This window comes from Xenia sp. Carnegie-2017, unplaced genomic scaffold (genome assembly GCF_021976095.1).
Source record: "Xenia sp. Carnegie-2017 unplaced genomic scaffold, XeniaSp_v1 HiC_scaffold_14, whole genome shotgun sequence".
NCBI classification, from domain to species: Eukaryota; Metazoa; Cnidaria; class Anthozoa; order Malacalcyonacea; family Xeniidae; genus Xenia; species Xenia sp. Carnegie-2017.
The window spans coordinates 13231345-13253025 of record NW_025813447.1 but is presented as its reverse complement, the minus strand read 5'-3'; the positions used below and the strand labels follow the sequence as shown (position 1 = coordinate 13253025).

Sequence of the window (21681 nt, the reverse complement as noted above, 5' to 3'; positions counted from 1 at the left end):
GTAACATCAATCAACAAGAACTTGTCAAAATTCGATTGACGATCTTCGAAGTTTAATTTTCAATGCTTTTTCATGTCGATTTCCAACAAAAGTACAATTGATAATAACATTTACGAAAACATACATATATAGCTACTTAAGCGGTTCTTATTTATGTGAAATTTAAAAAGTAGCTATTAACGACTATTTTCAGCTGTACCACAATACGAAGAAATTTAAATTCTTTCCATTGAAAAAATAATCTATTAGCAAACAAAATAACTTCAACCAACCTTCGTGGAAGGGAATTAGCCCTCTCAGGTTTTTTCCGTGTTTTTCGTTGTCCGTTTATAACATAACCGTCCTCAGTGTCTTCATCCCAAGGCATTAAATGTTTTTTGTATTTTTGGTCGTAATCAGGGCTACCTATGAGATCCAACGATGACTGACGATCAACAGGAGATCTCAAAATGGCTGAAGGCAAGACTTCTTTTTTCTTCGAGATTTTTATGTCCGAGTTAAAGGGCTGCTTCACTGCATTATTACGTTCTATCGTAAGTGTTTGTACGCGTTGTGGATTTGAGATTATATGAGAAAGCTATATAAATAAAATACAAACAATAAGTCACCACAATAAATATAAATATACATACATATATTCATACGAGATAATTCCTACTGAATCTCTCGAAACAACTTCCTAGACTTAACAGAGATGGACAATGTTAAAAACATCTGTCTGGTTAATCATTGATCCATGGGTAAAAGCAATAAGTAGAAGAACAAGACATGAACCAGTGTTTACCTTATCAACAGTTGCATCAGTAACCATTATATTATTGACCTCAAGAACTTTATCTCCACTTTGCACGCCTCGAGCTTTTAATTCACTACTGGCATCCACGCTAAGTACAAATATAATCTTTTTTAACCATTAATACCAACCATGATGGTCATGCATTATCAAATCAACAACTTGCAAAATTATCTACTTGTCAATGGCGATGTAGCTTCGTCGTTCTCCGTTTTGAGCGATGATCGGGTTGGCTGAACGTAAAAACTTATGAATGTCGTTTGCTTTCTCTATCAGAACGGAAAATTTACGTCTTCCAACTGGAGTTGGTGTAAGATTTATATGTTGAATGGTATGGCAGTGTCCAAGTTTACCAACAGGAGTACTTATCGCTGGTAGAACCGACCTCTTGTAGCAGTCATTACTAAAATAAAAAAGATCGATCTTAATTTGCGTCTTCGAGGTCACGTTCATTCCTATCTATAAAATTGTATATATAAATGTATGAACTATTTTACATAGATAATCATTGATCGAATTTAATCATTACGAATTAAAAATCTTATTCCGTAAGCAAAACGTACAGGAAATAGTTGAAGCTTATGTGTGAGTATGGATGTTGGTAACTTAAATATCAAAACACGTATATTCAACATAAAGATTGAAGTCATAGATTAAGGACAAGCTATTAAAAATTAAAGTATTTCAAAAATACTATTGTGTTGAACAGCAAGACATTTGTTCAATAAAAAGTGAACGTCAAACAAAGTTCACAATAATAACATAAACGATAAGACTTTTTTCTACAGCGAGCTGTAAAGTTATGTGTATGAAGTTATTTTGTTAATAAATATGAGATTAAAGGAGCAAATGCATCAAGTATGGAGTATGGACGCTAATTATCAATTCATATAGTAAGCATTTTTAGATTTCACAATGTTTCATTGTGTTTGGTCGTTGGCTTGGCGAAATAAAATCAGAACAGAATGGCGTAAAAATATAACACGATAATAAAGTGAAGATGAGTACATGTATAAAAGTAAAGAAAGCAAAAAAATCTCACCAATACAAATTATGTCTTTCAACTAACATATAGTCGTCGTCATAACCAATAAACTTCAAACATTTCGTACAAACAAAACATTCTGTATGATATTTTTGATCTCCAGCAACCTAAAACCATTGAATGAATCATTAGAAAAGATAGAGTCATAGAGAGTAAAGATTTACGGCAAAGCTTCGTTAAGACACGAGAATATTAACATGCCAATAGAATGTTCAATGATGTAATTAATGGCAGGGGAACAAACTATAAACTATGCAAATTTAATGTAAATTACATAAAAATAATCAACATTTAAAACAAAGGAAATTATATCAAAAAGTTTGGTAAATTAATTGTAAAATCATTTCAATCTTGAAAACTTTAAGCTGATTGAGAATCAATGCTTTCAAAGGTTTATATAATCATTTACCTCCTACTCGATGAGGTTGTAAAATAATGACAGTCATTTGAAGAACCAGCTGTTTATAGCAATGACAATTTATGAGATATTCATTTAATGAAGTACTTTAAAAACTTCGATAAAAAATAGTCGTGTGCCTAAGTTGAAAATACTTTGTGTTGTTAATCAAAACCGTTTATTTTACGGCACCATAAGAAATCACCATCTTCACGTAAAATGGCATATACCCTTCTATTGACAACAATGTACAATGTAATTTGTTTCAAAACACAATGTGAAATAAGACATTTTAATGAATATTTTCATAATATAATAATATTGGACTGAATCGATACGTGTTAATATTGAAGATGACTCATACATTTAATTGGTCTGTAATATTTTGGCCAGTTGGCCAACTATTTTTTAAGTATCGTGATTTTTGAATGATGAGTAAACGAGTGAATAAATTACATTAATGCATACACACAGTCACAGCATATAAAGTAAATTATTGTGGCCAACATGAGAATAGAAACTCGTGTCATCATCTTACCATGACAGGACCTGTGATTTGTTCTTTACAGCGTTGACAATGCTCGCCAAATTTCAAAACATAATCTTTCTTACAATACAACACATTATCGCTTGCTATGTAATGCGAAGGATCAGTGCACAGACATTCAGAACACCTAAACCGAAATGTTTATAATATATTTCATTCAAGAAGGAAAGATAATCTAAGGAGATTACAAACCTGAAACAATTTCGATGCCATTTGAGACCAAGCGCTATATGTAAATTATTCTTGATTGGAAATTTACAAGCACAACATTTGTCAACTATAACAAAATTAGGAATTGACGACAAAAGATTTTCAGCGAAATTACTTGGAAAATAAAAAGATACTTGCCTTCTTTAGAAGTCATTTCATGGCATATGTGTCGTTGAAACGTAAAAATATTGTCAAAGGACTTTATTTGTGACCTCATTGTTATCGTCACTAGGAGGTATCGCGTTTCGTTTAAGATCTTAAAAGAAAAGCTCAATGACTACCGGAAAGCGGGGTTTTACTCTTTGAGAAATATCATAAAGTAATGTAATACGTTGAACCACTAACTTCTACTGATTATTTAAAGTGCCAAAAAATTAATTATCTTTTTGCGTTTGTAGGGAAGGAATACTAGAAAAAAAAATTAAGAGAACGAAGAAAATTATCTTTTTGCGTTTGTAGGGAAGGAATACTAGAAAAAAAAACTAAAAGAACGAAGAAAAGTATTCGAACTATCAAGATTCGAGGAGAACTATGAGACGAATAACGTCGTTGTCAAGTAATTACTTAAACAGATCTTATCAAAGAGCAATGACGTCGTGATAATGACGTAATGGTCTACCATTTCAAGTTCAAAAGTTTGTCGCAAGCAGATACGAGTAACTAAGGTTACTACGCAACCAAACATGCATCAGATGATTTCCATATATATCTTTTTCAAATTAATTTGTATCATAATCAACGTAAAGACAGGAAAAAACATTATTTCAATGCAGAACCATAAAAAGACATTGATAATTTTCTAGCTCCATAAGATTTATCATCACAAACCTGAATGGAAAACAGTTTATCATCCAGGCACTTTTTAATTCTTGACCAATACATTTTATCATCAACGTTGTTACTAGAAATTACAAAAGAATTGTTTATAGCTGACGTTTCTGGTTTTAAAGGTTGTATATTCTTACCTAAAGTTATGATCCAAAAAAAAACAAATATGATGACTTGTTCAGCATCAATCATTAGCAACAAAGTGAATTGTGGTATTTTTTCGTAGGTTAATTCATGAGTTGAAACATGTCATCACTTATCTCATTGTTGGTGCTTGAGTTTTTTATTTTGTCAAAAGATACTCAGGGAGTAATCATTATTGATTCTACTTTGTTTTGACAACGTCGTGCTTTAGTGAAGTTTTTATTCACGTCATAAAATTTCAAAATATATCTGAAACAAGATATCGTCATTTCTTCCTTCTACGATGGTGAAGGGAGACGTTCACTCACACTAGTAGAGCTATTTCAGTAAAACTACTTATATTAAGATAGATAAAATATCGATAACACCAAAATAGACATTCTAATTTCTCTAATTAAAAAAAAACAACTTATTTTATAGCACGTATAGTAAGTTTTGACATTAATTGTTTAGGATGAGACACTGTTGCGTAAGTTTTTCTTAAACTACCATTAATTTGACTTCCAGTCTTGCAATATTTCTCGTGACCTGCTTTTCCACTAGATTGTGTAGATATCTTTGTTTTATCCCGCGAGAAACACGACACATTTGAGCTTCTCCACGCTGAAGATCGTTGATGTGACGTAGTTACACGTGACTTATGATTGTAACTTACCTCTCGATCAGAAACTGGAGGAAAGTTGTAATTATCTTTGTGACTAAAGTATTTTGTATTTTGTAAGTGCCCTGTAATGAAATATATGCTGTTAAGTTGAAATACCGTGTTTCTCATTTACTATAATATCAAACCTTTACCTTGTTTTAAATCTATCTCAGCACTCTCACAAGACTGTTTTGTTGCACCTCTAGGTTTGTTGCATCTGTACAGAGTTTGTGTAGTTTTAATACTCCTCTCACTAGTTGTGTCTCCGTAGTTATTTCCACCACCATCTTGTGTTGCTGACGTCGTTCCATATTCTCGTGAAGCACTAGCTTCAGTCCTCGGTCGACTTACTGCGCCAGACCCAGGAGTCTGGTACGAAGTAATCGCTTTCTGCAGTATTTCTGCAGGTGTAATTTTATGTAACTTGCAGGAGGTTTCAGGTCGCTCTAAGTCCGTGGTAATTAACAGTTTCGCCAAATTATACTTGTTTTTATTTTGTGTTTTCTTTCTTGCGTGACCTGGCTCAGGTGTGCTAGAAAGTGGGCTCCATGTGCCTGAAGGGATTGCTGATTTACGAGTTGAGTTTTGGTTTTGTGGTGAAACTAAAAAACAGAACTTCTTTTGTGGGAATTTCGAAGAATGTAACTCACTAAACACTTATTTAGGGTTTGTTTATATGAACTCTAAAGAGATAAAAAAAAACCCTGGCCTCTCTGTCTACCGAGAAGGTTAGACTTTTCTATACGGCTCATGTAAACAAGCCTTCTGTAAAACTCCCACGACAAAATCTCTTACATACACACATACCCAAAAATTGAACAGGTGATGGTGGTATAGGGCTTTGGGTGGATTTTTTCTGTGGTCGCACAACACCAAGAAGTCTGGGTCGTTTATCCAATGTGATTGTTCCAGATTTAAATAATGTTCGTACATCATCAAAGTTTTTTTCTAAACTTAACACACTTGTCATTGTCTATAAAATGTATAGAAAAGGAAAATGCTAAAAAACTCACTGATATTCTACATGAGTATGGGAGAAATTCGATAACGAATTATAAGCCTTAAAATGAGATCATTTAATGGTTATAACTAAACTTATTCATTTTTGAACACTGCAAAGTAAAATTGCGTGTTTCGTAAAGACTAAAATGAAGAAGCTAAACTGAAACCTTTAAAATTGCTCCATTTTAATTTATATTTTATGTGATTCTTCAAATATTACCTGTTCCGGTAATTTAACCATGACTAACCAAGGATGAGATAATATATCATGTAGCGACATTCGACAGCATGGATCATAAACCAGAATCCCATCAATCAAGTCTCGAAGTTCTATTTAAAAAAAGTATATCATCACTAAAATATTGAACGAAGGTTCATGTTCAAACAGCACAAGTTAGCTACCTAGCGATAAATTGAGTTTTTCAGGAAATGCCACTTTTTTTTTCGTTTGTTCAATTAGATGTTTTAAACTCTTATCGTTATATGGTAGTCGACCGCATGTCATTGCAAATAAAATTACTCCTCTAAAATGAAAAACATATTTGTAAACTGATCTTTCTGTATGATCTCAGAAGCACCACAATGATTATGCATTTAAAATAAACGACAAAAATTTTTAAGTCGAAACATGTTTATGATAAAAAATCTTGTCGTTTATTTTAAATGCATGTAAATTGATGCTTATAGTGTTTACTGGTGGGTATATCTACAGAGTAAAGTTATAACATGTAAATATATCAACTGAGTAAAGTTATCACGTGTAAATATATCAACTGAGTAAAGTTATCACGTGTAAATATATCAACTGAGTAAAGTTATCAAGTGTAAATGATTGTGAGTCTTATGTTTGGTGAAAGTTATGATATGAACACACAAAGTGCATGTTAAAACAAAATTTCTTTGAATGATTAGCATTCAGCATAACCAAAATATAATGATCAATTGTCAACCAAAGGATTCATCATTAAAAACTTACAAACTCCATATATCTGCCAATTTACCATCATATTTACTAGCAGAGAGTATTTCGGGGGCAGCGTAAGCGTAACTGCCACAGAAAGTGTCGAGGAATTTACATTTACTCGTTGGATATCTTGTGGCGAATCCAAAATCAGTAACTTTAATCAAATCTTTTTCGTCAAGTAAAACGTTTTCACATTTTAAATCGCTAAAAAACAAAGAAATATTTTTCACTGTAAAAAAAAAGCATAGAAAATACAATATTATAAAACACCATATATATACTGTACATGTAAGTAATTTTTGCTCACCGATGAACAACGTTTCTTTGATGACAATGCGCTATCCCTAAAACAAGTTGACGAAACAAAAATTTTGCTTTTTCTTCAGTCAATGGTTCTCCTTTTCTTGTCTTTGAATTAATAAACTCAAGCAAGTCTCCTTTCACAGCATACTCCATAACTAAATAAATCTTCGTTTCCGAACGAAAAGTCTCGTACAATGTAATCTAAGAATAAAAAGTAGACTGACGAGAGAAGATTTATCTTTCATCATTCATTGATAACTGACTTTACCACATTACGATGTCGACAAGTAGCATTCAAAGCATCTATTTCGCGTGGCATAAATTTCTCCAAATATTCAGCTGGTGCATTCTTTTTCGATATTATTTTGATCGCAACCTAAAAGATAAAATTTCAATCAGTACTGTTGTTCATCAGCATACTACGAAATACTATGATTCCATCCTTACCCTATTGTCATCTTTACTATCTAAATCCGATCTTAAATAAGAATGTTTGGCTTTCTTGTTTTGAGAAACATAAGCAAGTTTTACTTTGGCATACGCTCCAGTGCCTAATGTTCTATGAGTCAATTTGTATCCTCTTCTCTCGCAGTCAATTTCCTCGATCGTGATTGGTGGTTTCTCGGAAGAAATGTCCGAGAAACTCATAGATTTGTTTTTCGACTTTCCACTCATGAAGTCGATGCAACACCACAGATCACCCAGCATCCTCCATAGTTTTTTTTAAATTTCGTAAAGTTTCTTTGATGAATTCGTTTATACAGCATTACAATGTTTATTTAATGACATCACTAATTATCGTGGCACACGCGCGCATTTTATTTTCTAAAAATTTTAAGAATTTCAGTTTCTTGCGAAGGAAACTGATTTCTGTATTCAAAAGTTGAAGAATAGTAGCGTACTTATCTGACCAAAACTTTCAAACACAAACAAGACAAGTTGGAAGATCATTTTTAAAAATTCCCTTTTCCGCCATGTTCGCTCCTTTCATTTCATTGATTCAACATGGCGGACGAGATTGGAAAGGCGGTCATTGTAAAAAATGAAAAACCAATCATTTTTAAATTTCGAGATGATGGGGAACAATATATGATAGGCAGCCAGGTTGGTCATTTTATGAAACTAGTTAAAGGGGCTTTATATAAACGTTTTCCTACTTTATGGAAGCGAAGCATAACACCAGAAGAAAGACGACTTCTATCCAAGGTTGATATTTCGTACAGCCATTTATCCAACGCCAACATTTTGCTGGTAAAAGCAAATGAAGTTGAAGATATTCTGAAAGGAAAAATAAAACCATCGTCGGCAATTTCAAGTCCTAAAAGACCACCAGGTCGACCTCCAAAAACAACATTTTATAAAACAGGTTTATCAACTCCAATAAGCGTTTCTTCACCGGCCATGATTCAGTTACAAGCCTTTGGGCAAACGTCGGGAATTCATCTTAACGCTGTAGGAAATCTTACAACACCTATTCATCTGAAGACGAACATTTTTCAAAGGCAGACAACAAGACAAAAAATTATGCCTTTTACTCGGTAAGATGTTAAATTTTCCCCGATCATTGAATTGTTATATATTTTTTAGTTTGAAATACTGACTCGCTTTGATATATTGATTAAAAAAGTATACAGAGGCTATTTTCCCTTTTAAAAAATACAGTTTTATTTCAGAATATTCTTTCCGTACCCACCCACCCCAGTAACGGTCTACGACACAAATGATTGACAGGCTTAAGTTCGTGGGAGAGCACGTGATGCTCACGCGCCTTAACACACATTAACCAGAACATTAACTGTTTACCAATATTTACCGCTGATCTTGTTCTAATTGTACATGAGCCGCCACTTCGTTCTAAAAACAAGGAGTTATAGAAATTTGTATGAAATAATCCAAAATGGCATTACGAACTTACGGCCAAAAACCTCAGTCGTTCCCTTTAGATGACACAGGTGAACATTTCATGATAGGTAGCGAGGTTGGAAATTATGTTCGTATGTTTCGTGGTTCTTTGTATAAAAGATACCCGAGTTTATGGCGTCGAATGGCGACATTAGACGAAAGAAAGAAGATCGTTTCACTGGGAATAGGACATACAACTCTTGCAACAAACGTTACATTAGTAAAAGCTTCGGAAGTTGACGAAATACTTGAAGGACACGATGAAAAATATAAGACAATCGCTGAGATTTCGGAAAATTTGCGCGATAAATCTGTAGGAGGTAAAGCAAAACGTGGTGCTAATAATTGGTTACCGCAAAGTCTCTTGCCCAGCACCTCGTTTCATTTGGATGCTGTACCATGTTGCACACCAATTAGTCGTACCAGAATTGGACCCAAGAGAATTAAATCATTTCCTACTTGGTATAGATAGTATATAATTTTGACGTAATGGCACAATAATTTGTATCAACGCAGTAATTGCTACTTTTACTACGTTCTAATTGTTGTCTATCGCTGTAAAAGATACTTCAAATCTTATTATATAGTCATAAAGTAACAATTAAAAAACTAATTTCTCTTTATTGTAGTTATGATAATCATAACATGGCAGCCATACATGATGCTGCCAACAAGGATGAGGATCTTGTCCCTATTAGACTTGATATAGACATTGAAGGTCAAAAACTCAGGGATTGCTTTACTTGGAACAAAAATGGTACATATAATTTAAATAGTCTTTTACCTTTCAGAAAATAATCAACTTACTTTGTTTGTAGAAACTTTGATCACACCAGAAACATTTGCTGAGGTTTTATGTGACGATCTTGATCTATCACCAATGCAGTTTGTGCCAGCCATTGCTCAGGCAATTAGGAATCAAGTAAAACAATACACAACTGAGTCAGAGATCACTCTGGATAAACAGACTGATCAAAGGGTTATCATTAAGGTTAGTAATTTTCTTCTGTTGGTTATGATGGTTAGGTTGTCCATTATTGAATATTATTTTTTTATAGCTTAATGTCCATGTTGGTAACATATCTTTGGTTGATCAAGTTGAATGGGATTTATCAGATTCACAAAATAGTCCTGAACAATTTGCATTAAGTTTATGTACAGACCTTGGCTTGGGTGGAGAGTTTGTTACAGCGATAGCTTATCACATTCGTGGTCAACTTAGCTGGTATAACAAGACATATGCATTTAGTGAGACACCTCTACCAACTGTAGAAGCTGCCATACGCACTCCTCAGGATGTTGACAACTGGTGTCCATACTTAGAGACTTTAACAGATGCTGAGATGGAAAAGAAATTAAGGGACCAGGATCGAAACACAAGGTATGATGCATTGTTATTATGTCTATAAATTTTAAACTATGATGAGAGAATCCAAAGTGATGGTTTATTTAAATCTTTTTTCAGGAGAATGCGCCGACTGGCAAACACTGCTCCTTTAGCTTACTGATAGACTTTTATTTTATATCAGATGACTCCAACATCAATAGTAAACAGTGAAATGAATAGGAAAACTTCAGAATAAATTTTAGTCATGAATATGTCATTAATTTGTGCAACATTGGTTGCCATTTTTGAAATCAGAAATCTTTAACATTTCACATTAAGTAATATTTACCTTGATTCAAATTTATATCACAGTTCACATGTACACAGTGTGTTGAAGTATTAATGTCACATTGTTACATAGTTGTTGTTTGGTTGGTAATATGGATGTCAAGTTATACACAAGATTAAACTTGTACCTTAATGGGTAACAGGGATCATTTGAGGAGTGGTAAGATAGGCAGGTTCAACAGGATATTTTACCATTTGGCATGATATAGCATTGTTGATTGGGTAACTGGGATTGACAAGAAATTCATTAATTTCATTCCTGTTGATATCATTGATATTTTGTAGTATCAGGTAGACTGTTTCTTTTCTCCTTAAATGTTGGTGCAAGACACGACGAGAAAACCTCATCCTCAGACTCAATAGAATCTTTTTCATAGTCCTCTGACATGTGTTCACGATGTTTCAATTCTAACACATCCACTATTGATAAAACATTCACTATAGTTCTAGCAACATTGTCCATGGAAAAATCACAGGTTAACAATCCTTCCTCATCATTTTCCATATCACATCCACTATCACTGCTTACTCTCCATCCACCATCGTAGATTCTGCTTAATATTTCATCCTTAGTGAGATCAGGTAGTTGGTTTTGCAAACGTACATGTTCAATCAAGATATCCTTAAGTTTTTCACGACCAAGTAAAAATTGCTTATAAATAATCTGGGCTTGTTGCTCAGGAAATACCGGATCCTGATAGTCATTAAGACTGGCCATACTATGTATTAGAGAGCAACCTGAGTCTACAAAGAAACAGTTGACTTTGTAAACATTTGTCTGGCCTGAAGCTGATGGATTTGTGAAAACAATCCATACAGTGTGATGATGTCAGTTTGCCTTTAGTAACATGAATCGGGGAAAACTGAATATATCAATACCTCCCACTTATCATTTCAGTTTTGGACATTTTTTTCTCTTACCTTTCTGTAATGGTGATTTACAGCAATTCCAATACTGTCCATTAAAAATTCCTCGATGGTATTTTTTATATTCATCCATGGGTTTATTTTCAGAAGGAATAATTCGTCTAATTGCAGAAATCCACTGATTCATTTCTTTAACATCCTGATGAAACAAAGGGACATATTTTAATAAGAACAATAAAAGAAATGCTTAAAAGTTCAAATACTCAATAAGAAAAAATCAAGATTTTTTTGTTATTCCATAATTACAATAATTTACGATTGACCATTCAGGAATTTATGGCATACCTTTGCAAGCAAATAATGAATATCTCTCCCCCCATCTTCTGCAGAATTCTTCATAATAACTTGAAAGACATTTGACTTGTCAAAAACAATATCTTCAACTTGTTCTACTGCGATTAAGCGTGATGCCATGAGAAATTTCCGTGTCTGGAAAACATTAACAGAAATAACAGATCTTGTCACTAGCATTTTATCACTTCATACAGAATTAAACATGCTATCTACAAATGATGCTAAAATAGGTACCTGAGAATCATATTTTTTGCTGTAGTGAATACTATCGCCGAATATAGAGAAAGTATATTTCTTCCACTGAAAAGTGTTTAATTTTCCACCAAGTTTGCATTTTTTTAGTTGTCCTTCTTTAATCAATAAAGGAGTCTCCGACCTCAAACTTTCTCTTCCTATGAAGTAGCGGCAAGCAAAAACAAAATAGTTAGTAGACACTGATAAACACAAAGAAAGATGACCAACTGTTATGTCAAAAACATTACAGTTTGGTAAAAACAACGAAGAAAGATGACCAACTGTTATATCAAAAACGTTACAGTTTGGTAAAAACAACAAAGAAAGATGACCAACTGTTGTCAGGTATTCCAACCAAATTGTCAATAAATGTTTTCAATTTTGCTGCATTTTCTTCTATGAAATCTGAGAATGGCATCATCCATGGTTCTTTTACAACACAGGGATTGAAATTACCAATACTTTGAAGAACCTGAACAAAACAACCAAAGTTTAACATGTTAAACATAACCTGGCTTTTAAATAAGTATTGTCTCAATCATTTTCTGTAGCTTTCTTCTGTAGCCATTTCTTTAAGCTTCATATCAAATACTATTTTGTCTTAGAAGCAAGGATTTACAGAGGATCTTATTCATTAATTTTGTCTTACAATTGGTTGAATGTTGAACTCAACTAAGTCATTTATATTAGAGTTTTATTTGTTTCTGCCTGTTCTTTTTGGTGAAATAGTACAATATCAAGTTTACAGTTTTGGCTCAGACATCTTCTGTCATAGATTTAACTCAAAAACACCGCAGAATGAAATGAAATGTACAAAGCAGAAGAAAATTTAGGTCAACTACTAAAGCAGTAACTTACTTTTGCTAATAAAGTAAGTGTTCGTGAAACAACTTTATCAGGATGATTTTCTGCAACGCCAAATAATTTAGGATTGAGAATAGCTGGGACGAAGAAACGCAAAAATAAGAATGAGCTGATCGCCACATACTTTCCATTCTAAAAAGGAAACTTTGTGTTGTAATAAGGAAGGGGCATACAATTTTAAGAATAATATGTTATGTATTTCACCTCTTCATTTTCTGTGAACCTCTGTGCGGCATTATGGTAGAGATTTCTAAATACTTGTTTCATGATGTAAGGACAATTGTCTTTAGAATGAAGTATGGCATTTAAAATTGCCATAAGATTCAACTTTAAATATGTAACACTCCTCTGACGAACAGCAGCATCATCTATTTGAAATATACTTCGTCTCCTAGAACAACAACTTACATTTGCCATGTGTTTTTTACTACTAGTTGATCAATTGAATAAAATATCAATAATAGAAACCTCATCATGGTTCGATCAATTTTGTTTGGGTCTATTTCACAATATCGTTTTTCTTTATAAATCTTATCAATTATTGGTTTTAAAGTTTCCAGTAAATATGGTAATCCAATAACCTGTCACGAACAACACACAATTATTCAATATATTTTTTATAAAAATTATCATCGCTACAACAAATGATTTACTCAATATACCTTCATGAATTCATCAAGAGCTTTTGTTGCCAAAGAATTTCCACGAAACAAAGTGTTTAATGTCTCTGTTGAAATGAAAATTTCAAATCATTTAAACCATGTCACCATATTGTTGTTTATAATAAATATATAAAGTAAACAAACCTGTGTTCATAACCTCTGTCTTTGTCAATAAATCAAGGAGATCAACTATCATTCCTTGACTAAGATACAGCTTTACAAGTGATCGCCCAATCGATGTACGATCAGCCGTCATCACTTGCTCAAGCAGGCTCAAAACATTGACATTTTCATACGATGTCTTCACTGTATCCATTAAGAGATTAACCAAAGGAATATAACATTTCAATGGAAGAATAGTTTCTTCAAGCAATCCAATTTTCAGTCGTATCTTGCCAAGATCTTTCCTAAAAAATGTTGACAAAAAAGGAATAACTTAATGAAAGAGAGTGTTAATGTTTTAGGTAGATAACAAGTCAATCTTTGGTAATTTGGTTGAGCAATTTCCACATTTGGCCACTCCCCCTTTATCCTGAGCTATAATGGAGGTGAACTACCCCCCCTTTATCCTAAGCTATAATGGAAGTGAACTACCCCCCTTTATCCTGAGCTATAATGGAGGTGAACTACCCCCTTTATCCTGAGCTATAATGGAGGTGAACTGCCCCCTTTATCCTGAGCTATAATGGAGGTGAACTACCCCCTTATCCTGAGCTATAATGGAGGTGAACTACCCCCTTTATCCTGAGCTATAATGGAGGTGAACTGCCCCCTTTATCCTGAGCTATAATGGAGGTGAACCCCCTTTATCCTGAGCTATAATGGAGGTGAACTGCCCCCTTTATCCTGAGCTATAATGGAGGTGAACTGCCCCCTTTATCCTGAGCTATAATGGAGGTGAACTACCCCCTTTATCCTGAGCTATAATGGAGGTGAACTACCCCCTTTATCTTGAGCTATAATGGAGGTGAACTACCCCTTTATCCTGAGCTATAATGGAGGTGAGCTGCCCATGTAATTAAAACAATCATTCCGGGCTAAAGCTCCATAAACATTGCATTTTCCTTAAAAAACATACTTTACACAAGTCAATTAACATAAAAAAACACCTTAAATTAATTTTGTGATACTACAAACTTAACTCACTTCTTTAGATCATTCTTTGATTTGATCATGTTGCTTGGAGTAAGTCTGTACCACTGGTCAACCATTTCATCAATAACAATGGTGCCCAAATCCAACATCACCTTAACATATTCAATGATAACATTGAAATGTATCAACAGAATATTAACGAGCCAGTCAAAAAAAGCAGAAGGACAACTGTTTCAATCATACCTCACCAATAAGAAAATTCTGTATTACTCTTTCTTTGTCATAAACCTCGGCACAAATATATTGTTCACTTAAAGGAGTTGTACAAATTAATACAATAGAGGAATTCCAGAATGGACAACTTGTTCTTCTCACCTAAAATATATGAAAAAACAGTGTTGCTTTAATGGCAGCCTTCACTTGTATTAGCTTACACAAGCTTACACTTGTCTGTATTCTTTGTTCTTTAGTATCCATGGTTTCTGACCTTGGTCTTGTTTCATTTCCACCTTCATGCTTAGATTTCAAACGGATTTTCACAAATGGGTCAGAAACATGCTTTCGTTTCATTCCGAGATTTCTACAAAAAAATAAACCAGACAAAATAAAATTACCATTTTAAAAAAATGTCAGGCAAATTTGTCATTTTTTTATACATTATATATAACTAACCTGGCTTCCACAACTTGAACACTAATGCTGGTTTGTTTTTCACTCTGAACAAAAATGAATTTTGAATTCACCAATACAAATTTCACATTTACTATAGAAATTCACATTTACTATAGAAATAGTGTAGAGTCTTTAACACTCACAATTCGAGTTGCTAAGATCTTTAGGTGTAGTTCTCCATGGACTTCAGACACATTATCAACTTGATTCAATGTGTACCATACCTCCCCACTGTTTGGGCTCAAAGATAACATATCTTGCCGAGAAAGTGCAACTTTTCCAATTATATTATCGCCACTAAAATTGCATGCAATGAAAGAACTTTATGGCAAAGTTCAAGTCAAATTGTCAATTTTAATGCATTTAAAGCTGATGAACAAACTAAGAAACTTACAAGTAAACATCTTCATCATAAACATAAAATGAGAGAGTTTGAACAAAGTTTGATGATAAGCTAAATGAGTATTCTTCACCCCAAAATGGATCCGAGCAATTCCATACAGTTGCTGTCCTAAGGTTATTGCAAATATTTAATTTGTTTAAAGTCAGAGACAAATCATCAATTTGTGCAATGACTTTATTTTGCTAACAACTGAGACACACAAATAGTCAGTGATAGTCAAGTAAAATTGTTTTTGAAAAAGACCAGTTTTTGCCCATTTCCAGTTTTAATTGCAAACAAAATTTCCATAAAATCTAGCAAATATAATATTGATCAAAATTTGCTAATAGAATCATGATTTGGGTAGAGAATTTAAAGTATGGCACTTGAAAGCATAACAGTGATTCAATATACAGGAAAAAAAATTAAAATAACTCACATGTTCGTATAAAAATTGTTGTACTTATCATCTTCGAAATATTTCATGAAATTTAAACAGTGCTATACAGTGTAAGCCACATAAGATCTTCATCCTACCTTATATTAGTTTACAAATCCATTTTTATACTGAGACACACGAGTGATTAGTGCCTCGTTGGATCACTTGATGAAATTGTTAGTTTTACATGTGAACTGTACTATATTTCCCATTAAGGAAGACGCGTCAAGTTATCTCAAGTGCTCCACAGATCAAAAAAATAAACACATAAAAATAGCCATAAAAATAGCGTATGTTTTTCGTATCATACGCGTACCGTATGTTAACAAATACGCGAGCGGTACTGTATATTTTAACTACAAATATATAACTGTCACTTCGGCCAGTGCCAGAATTTCTGGCCCAGAAGGTGAATCGCTTCCCACGCGAGAGACCACGCAGCTACTTGATTTGTGCGTGACGACTTCTCGAATTTTGACTTAGATTTACAATTATTATGCAAGAGTTCAAAACGTTTTTATCTTTGCATGCTTTTTGTAACGTGGTTATTTTACGTAAAAGGCCTGAGTCATGTGACAAACGTTATTCACAAAACGAAATGGCATACGCAGTAAAACTCAGTGTCTCGCCCCTCGCCCCCCAACAACTTAACAACTTCTCTCTCCTTTCTGATTTTTTTACTGATAAAATCTTACCTTGCCATAACGTGGTTATCTATCTTGACTAAGCAATATGGGTCACTCTTTCCAAAACTAAATGATTAAAGTCAGAATAAAGTAAACTGAAAGTAAAATAGTTTAATTGTAATAAACACGAATTGAAAGTTATAATAAAACGCAGATGCATAAAATAATTCCCAATGTCCTAAAAAGAAAAGTCTCAATGGGAAGAGATCTAGGCGTAAAAATTGACGTCTGGGCGTCAAGGAGAGGAATTTTAAAGGTAAATATTGGTAAGGTCTTGGGAAATTTATTTCTTTGTAGGTACAGAGATGGTTTAGGTGTTATGGTTACGAAAAACGAAACAAAACAAAACAAACAAATTTCTATCGATACAAATTTAAAAAACACCAATATATTTGATGATCAACTATAATATTTAATTTTTTTATTTATGTTTATAGTTTTCTGTCGACTGTCCTGCTTGAAATATCAAGAAGAGCAGAATGGGTGCTAATAAGAATAGATACTCGTTGCGTACGAATACTTAGCTCATATAAGGAAAATAAGTAAAACCATAGTAAGAGGTAAAGATTTACATAGTGAAAAACACTGGCTTGTGAAACAAACTTCACACAATATTGTCAAAAATAAACGGTCAAAGATTTTTATTATGGATAGCTTTCATCATTTGTATACATAATACCTGGATGTTTTCATAATCGACAATTTTAAACATTAATAAATGAAGAGTTAAATTTTCATGTTTATTATAAAAGTAGTTTTTGCATAGCATAAAATGTTGAATGTAACTTAATCTCTCATAGTAGGAGGTAAAATAAATTGCAAATTGAAAATGTTTGATGAAAATGAAAAATTATTTGTAGCATGCGACGCGACGTCTCGACGGTTTGTCGACTTGCTAAGCTTTTTGCAAAAAGTTGGAGCAAAAAGAATATCAAACACGTATTATAACTATTTATGGTTTTTGTTCAAAACGTAGAGAAACACAACTGTACCATTGAAACGTTTTAAGCTAGGGCTCAGGCCAACGTATTCACGTATATTAGTAGCAGACTTGTGATAAGCGCAGGCGCAGACCCAACGCAAACTCGTTCCCAGGGCTTTTCCTATATACAAAGTTATCTTGTGTTCAGTGCTTTCACTTTTAAAGAATTATCCTTAAAAATAGGATTTTCTAAGGGTTTTAAGGATATTTTTAAGGATGTTTTTATACTTTAAACTAACATACACTTAATAATATTTAATGTTTCTTTACAAATAGAACGTTCACAAACTTGAAAACACAAAAAAGGACGAAAAATTATGAAAAAAACACTTGAACACTGACCATACCTAGAAGTATTTTTTACAAATTTAAGGAATTTTCTAAGCATTTTCTAAGGAACAAGGAAATTTGATTGTGAGAGCACTGCTTGTGTCGAGAAGATATATCATAAACGTGTTGACGTCCTGGCTGTTTATAAATGTCAGTCATACATCTTCTCCTATGTTCTGCAGACTTAAAACTTACAAAGTGAATCAATGGTCTAAAAGATAGGTCATAAAAACATGTCCAGCCGATAATTTAAACAAAAGCGAATTTCGAAAAAAGGCATCTTCAAAATGCACAATACGATTAAAGACGCAAATAAAAATTTTAAATGCAAATTTTTGATTTTATTACATAGCCATCTTCATACAGAATGAAACAGTTTTTATCTGCGTCCTGTGCAGTTGAAGTGTATTCTTTATTGGTCATAAGTTAAGTAAATTGCAGAAATTATTATGACCGGTTTGTAACAAATTTTCCACGAAACGGTTTATATACTGATTACAATGATCTAGTACCCATTCTACTAGATACCTGACTCAGCCAAATTTGTATAGTAATGAGTGAGGCAAATTTCTACGCGGCCGCCATTTGCAAAGGTGGCAAAAGCACAATGGCGGCATATAAAAACATTAAGTCTGTGCTGAGAGAAATCGACTTTGAGAGCGTTTTTATGATGCTGTTCTACTGAAGTTGCATTAAAAATGGTGAGTAATTTCTTTAATATTGTTAAAATGTGTAAAATTTTTAAATACTTGAGATAGAGCGGTCTTAACGTGTATTTTGCGACCATAAACTAAAGGCTGAGAGTTACATAAGTATGAACTACTAGTCGTGAGTATTTATTAATTTACATCTTCTTTGCTGTTCTCTATGCTTTTTATCGTAAACCAAAAACATATTTACAGAAAAAAAGCGACAAAATCGCATAACAGCTATCCAGAACTTTGATTTGAACACAACGTTTACGGTTTATATGAATTATTTTACCTGAACAACATAATTTTAGATCTATTAACAATATGACTGCATCGTTGTAAAAATGCGCTTATTTTCACTATTTACAATAAACCACTATTAATTATTTTTTTAGGATTTACATTTCCTTGGTTGTGGTGTGGATGTTCATCGAAGTCGACTAGATTCCTTGAAATAAAACAAGCTTCGTAGATTGCTGGCGAACACCAATTTTGTTTTTGTGGAGGATATCTTTATTATATTGCTTACCATAGGTCGAAAGTCGTAAATTGATGTATTTTTCAATGATCTGTTTGATAAGCTGTGATGAATGTAGATCTTCAGTTATTGCTTCGTGATCAACATCATGCTCGTTGAGTTCAGGAAACAAGCTCTTTTCTGCAAGCTCTTGGTTAATAAGATGAACCATTATAGTCTTCAAGTTTCTCCTGCTGGAAATTTTTGTTTTTGAACGAGTTTCATGAATGAGGACTTGAAAAGCTCTTTCAGATGCAAATATTATTTTGGTCACACCATTAGAAGGAGAACAAGACCACCACGATTCTTCAAACTGATTAAAGATAAAGTTGTAGTAGTTTGGAAGTGTGAATAATTATGATCATGAACTGATGATGATTTTTTTGACTTAAGCAAAAGAGCTCTTGCACATTCAGTACAGGTGATTCTATTGATTATCTTTTTTACAACAAACCCAGCAATATATCCAAGTATTGCTTCTTTGTATGATGACAGTGAACATGATTCTAATCCAGAAACTAAACTATGTGTCCTTTGGTGTCATCTCTTCTACTTCAAAGGCTGGAGCATTTCTTTTATTCCATTTTAATGAAAAATAGAACCAGCAGATTCATTTTCGAAAGTCAAACAGTTTGCATGCTTGGAACCAATGATGGAATTTCTTAAAAGAATTTTTCGTAGACTGGACTTAAATTGTACAATATCTGGATTATTGTTGAAGCCATTCTTACCACGTATGCATGCAAACAGCAGCTCAAGGTGGTCTTGGGACATTTTGTATGTCAGAATGTATTTGAAAGAATCATGTTCCTTTGTAAGGAGAATGTGAGCCAACTCTTTAATGCTCGATGCTGCTACTACAAAACCGAGAACAAATGTATTTCTTCTATGTTTGATCAGAGGAACACCAGAGTTTGTTTTAATGGAAAAAAGGTATTCAATTGACTTTTCCAAAGTTTTTTTCCATGTGTTGTGATCACATAAAAAAGTGGTTTTTTAAAACATTTGCCAAATGGACTTCGTATGTTTAATATGTCAAAAAGTTGATCAACAATCCTTATGAATTCTATTGTTGCACTCGCATCACTAAGAGCTGGATGACCAGAAAGCATCAGGTATTCAATGGCATCTGCAACTGAACTGCTGAATGTTTGTGCTGCAACTTTCACATTCATCTTGTGCCTATGGAACTCAATGTGCCCGTGGACAGCTTATTTGCAAATTTTAACCCTTCTCCCTCTTGAACTTTATGCAGCACTTCAATATGCTCCCATTTGATCAAACTACCTTCACTCGAAACCAGTACTTTAAGATCGGACAATGCATTTCTTGCCAGTTTTAGCATGTGACAAGCATCAGGAACAAAAAACAGTGGGTGTTCATATGACTCATAGTTAAAAGAGTATTTAATGTCAGACAAATTTGATCCAAACTCACAACCAAGGGCTTTCATGCAATAAAAATTGGTGGCAGTACCGTCACAAGTCACACTGTAAATATTTAGCCCATCTGAAGATTCTAAGCGAAACGATTTGCTAACCAGTGCACTCAAATTTGAAGAATTTATTCCACTACATAACACGTAACCAATAGGACATTTCCAATGTCCTCGTAAACCAACTAACATAAACACAAGAGCTTCAGTAGCAAAGAAAGCTGCTTGCGTTTGGGGTAAAGTTTTTTCGTTTCATAGTAATGACCCATCTTTTACAGAGGTCCTTATTTTCAATGGGAAATTTGTGAAAAGCTATGTTACTCTCTTTCGAAAAGCGATTTGTACATCCATACGCAGCGCACGATTTGACCATGAAAATCGAAAATTACGCGCTTGCAGCTAAAATGTGCTTTTGAACGTTGTTTTAGAGTTGAGGATGTTATACCTGTGTTTGTTTTAAGATTGATTGCTTTCAACGTTTTTCAACCATATATTTGAGTCAGTTTGACATGTAAACTATACTACCGTATATTGCGTGTTATGTTTTTTGCCACCTTTCAAGATGGCGCCCGCGAATAAAATTTGCCTCACCGTGACAACGGCAGTTAGATATCTAGAGGATTGGGTATAAGTCATTGACTGATTATAGAAATGAAATGTATTTGCCTATAAGGTTTTCCGTCAAAGATGCTGCATAAAAAGTTGTTGAACAGTCTATTGTACTTGTAACAAACCCTCCAAAGACATAGAAATTTTTCTTTCACACGAAATTTAGAATTATAAACGAAATTTAACAAATGAAATAAAAGCTACATACATATCTTTGGATGGAAGATTTTTACATTCGCTGACCGTCAGCTCCAACGTTGTTAAAAACTTCAGCATACTAAATTCATTTAAGCCTCGTCAATTTTCACAATATTAATTTTCTTAAACTCTAATCCCAGAACAAGGAATCGTTCATTAAGCATAACCTCGTTTATAGAAGGTAAATACATCAATGTAAACAATTCTTTA

At 33.4% G+C, this 21681-nt stretch overlaps 4 protein-coding genes and 1 long non-coding RNA gene across 8 annotated transcripts in view; 2 read left to right on the top strand and 3 right to left on the bottom strand.

Annotated features, from left to right (window-relative positions):
• Positions 1–3210, bottom strand: part of LOC124434632 (LIM domain kinase 1-like) — a 6631-nt gene extending 3421 nt beyond the window's left edge. Inside the window, 7 exon segments of the mRNA XM_046984519.1 lie at positions 273–577; positions 785–884; positions 972–1196; positions 1836–1945; positions 2774–2909; positions 2975–3059; positions 3131–3210. Of these exon segments, the coding sequence (XP_046840475.1) occupies positions 273–577; positions 785–884; positions 972–1196; positions 1836–1945; positions 2774–2909; positions 2975–3059; positions 3131–3209 (1040 nt within the window). The 5' untranslated portion in view covers position 3210.
• LOC124434630 (ras GTPase-activating protein 4-like) overlaps positions 1–21681 on the bottom strand; it is a 25943-nt gene extending 4262 nt beyond the window's left edge. Inside the window, exons 1-19 of one of the 4 annotated variants that reach the window (XM_046984517.1) lie at positions 21482–21681; positions 16718–16774; positions 15596–15712; positions 15345–15498; positions 15202–15245; positions 14974–15109; positions 14773–14904; positions 14581–14681; positions 13579–13841; positions 13435–13499; positions 13241–13353; positions 12977–13163; positions 12767–12904; positions 12245–12380; positions 11909–12066; positions 11666–11809; positions 11375–11519; positions 10970–11197; positions 8474–8476 (exon numbers count right to left, since the gene is read on the bottom strand). In XM_046984517.1, coding sequence (XP_046840473.1) covers positions 8474–8476; positions 10970–11197; positions 11375–11519; positions 11666–11809; positions 11909–12066; positions 12245–12380; positions 12767–12904; positions 12977–13163; positions 13241–13353; positions 13435–13499; positions 13579–13841; positions 14581–14681; positions 14773–14904; positions 14974–15109; positions 15202–15245; positions 15345–15498; positions 15596–15712; positions 16718–16774; positions 21482–21549 — 2389 coding nt within the window. In that variant the 5' untranslated portion in view covers positions 21550–21681. Of the gene's footprint in view, positions 1–8473; positions 8477–10362; positions 11198–11374; positions 11520–11665; positions 11810–11908; positions 12067–12244; positions 12381–12766; positions 12905–12976; positions 13164–13240; positions 13354–13434; positions 13500–13578; positions 13842–14580; positions 14682–14772; positions 14905–14973; positions 15110–15201; positions 15246–15344; positions 15499–15595; positions 15713–16120; positions 16493–16717; positions 16775–21481 lie in introns of those variants that run through there. The other 3 variants (XM_046984515.1, XM_046984516.1, XM_046984518.1) reach the window with 3 other exon arrangements.
• On the bottom strand, positions 4167–8035 carry LOC124434633 (testis-specific serine/threonine-protein kinase 1-like). Its single transcript, XM_046984521.1, has 9 exons — positions 7324–8035; positions 7145–7252; positions 6881–7077; positions 6586–6777; positions 6012–6133; positions 5830–5939; positions 5415–5580; positions 4760–5209; positions 4167–4690 (listed from the first exon to the last, which is right to left on the bottom strand). The coding sequence occupies exons 1-9, from the start codon at positions 7582–7584 to the stop codon at positions 4374–4376; spliced, it is 1923 nt and encodes a 640-aa protein (XP_046840477.1). The 5' UTR covers positions 7585–8035; the 3' UTR covers positions 4167–4373.
• On the top strand, positions 8774–10593 carry LOC124434639 (SWI/SNF-related matrix-associated actin-dependent regulator of chromatin subfamily B member 1-A-like). The gene is made up of 5 exons (XM_046984529.1): positions 8774–9240; positions 9408–9535; positions 9597–9769; positions 9837–10159; positions 10244–10593. Exons 1-5 carry the CDS (start codon positions 8774–8776, stop codon positions 10284–10286), a joined length of 1134 nt encoding a protein of 377 aa, XP_046840485.1. The 3' UTR covers positions 10287–10593.
• LOC124434643 lies at positions 18532–19424 on the top strand. Its single transcript, XR_006944849.1, has 2 exons — positions 18532–18721; positions 19108–19424. It is a non-coding gene; the product is annotated as an uncharacterized LOC124434643 (long non-coding RNA).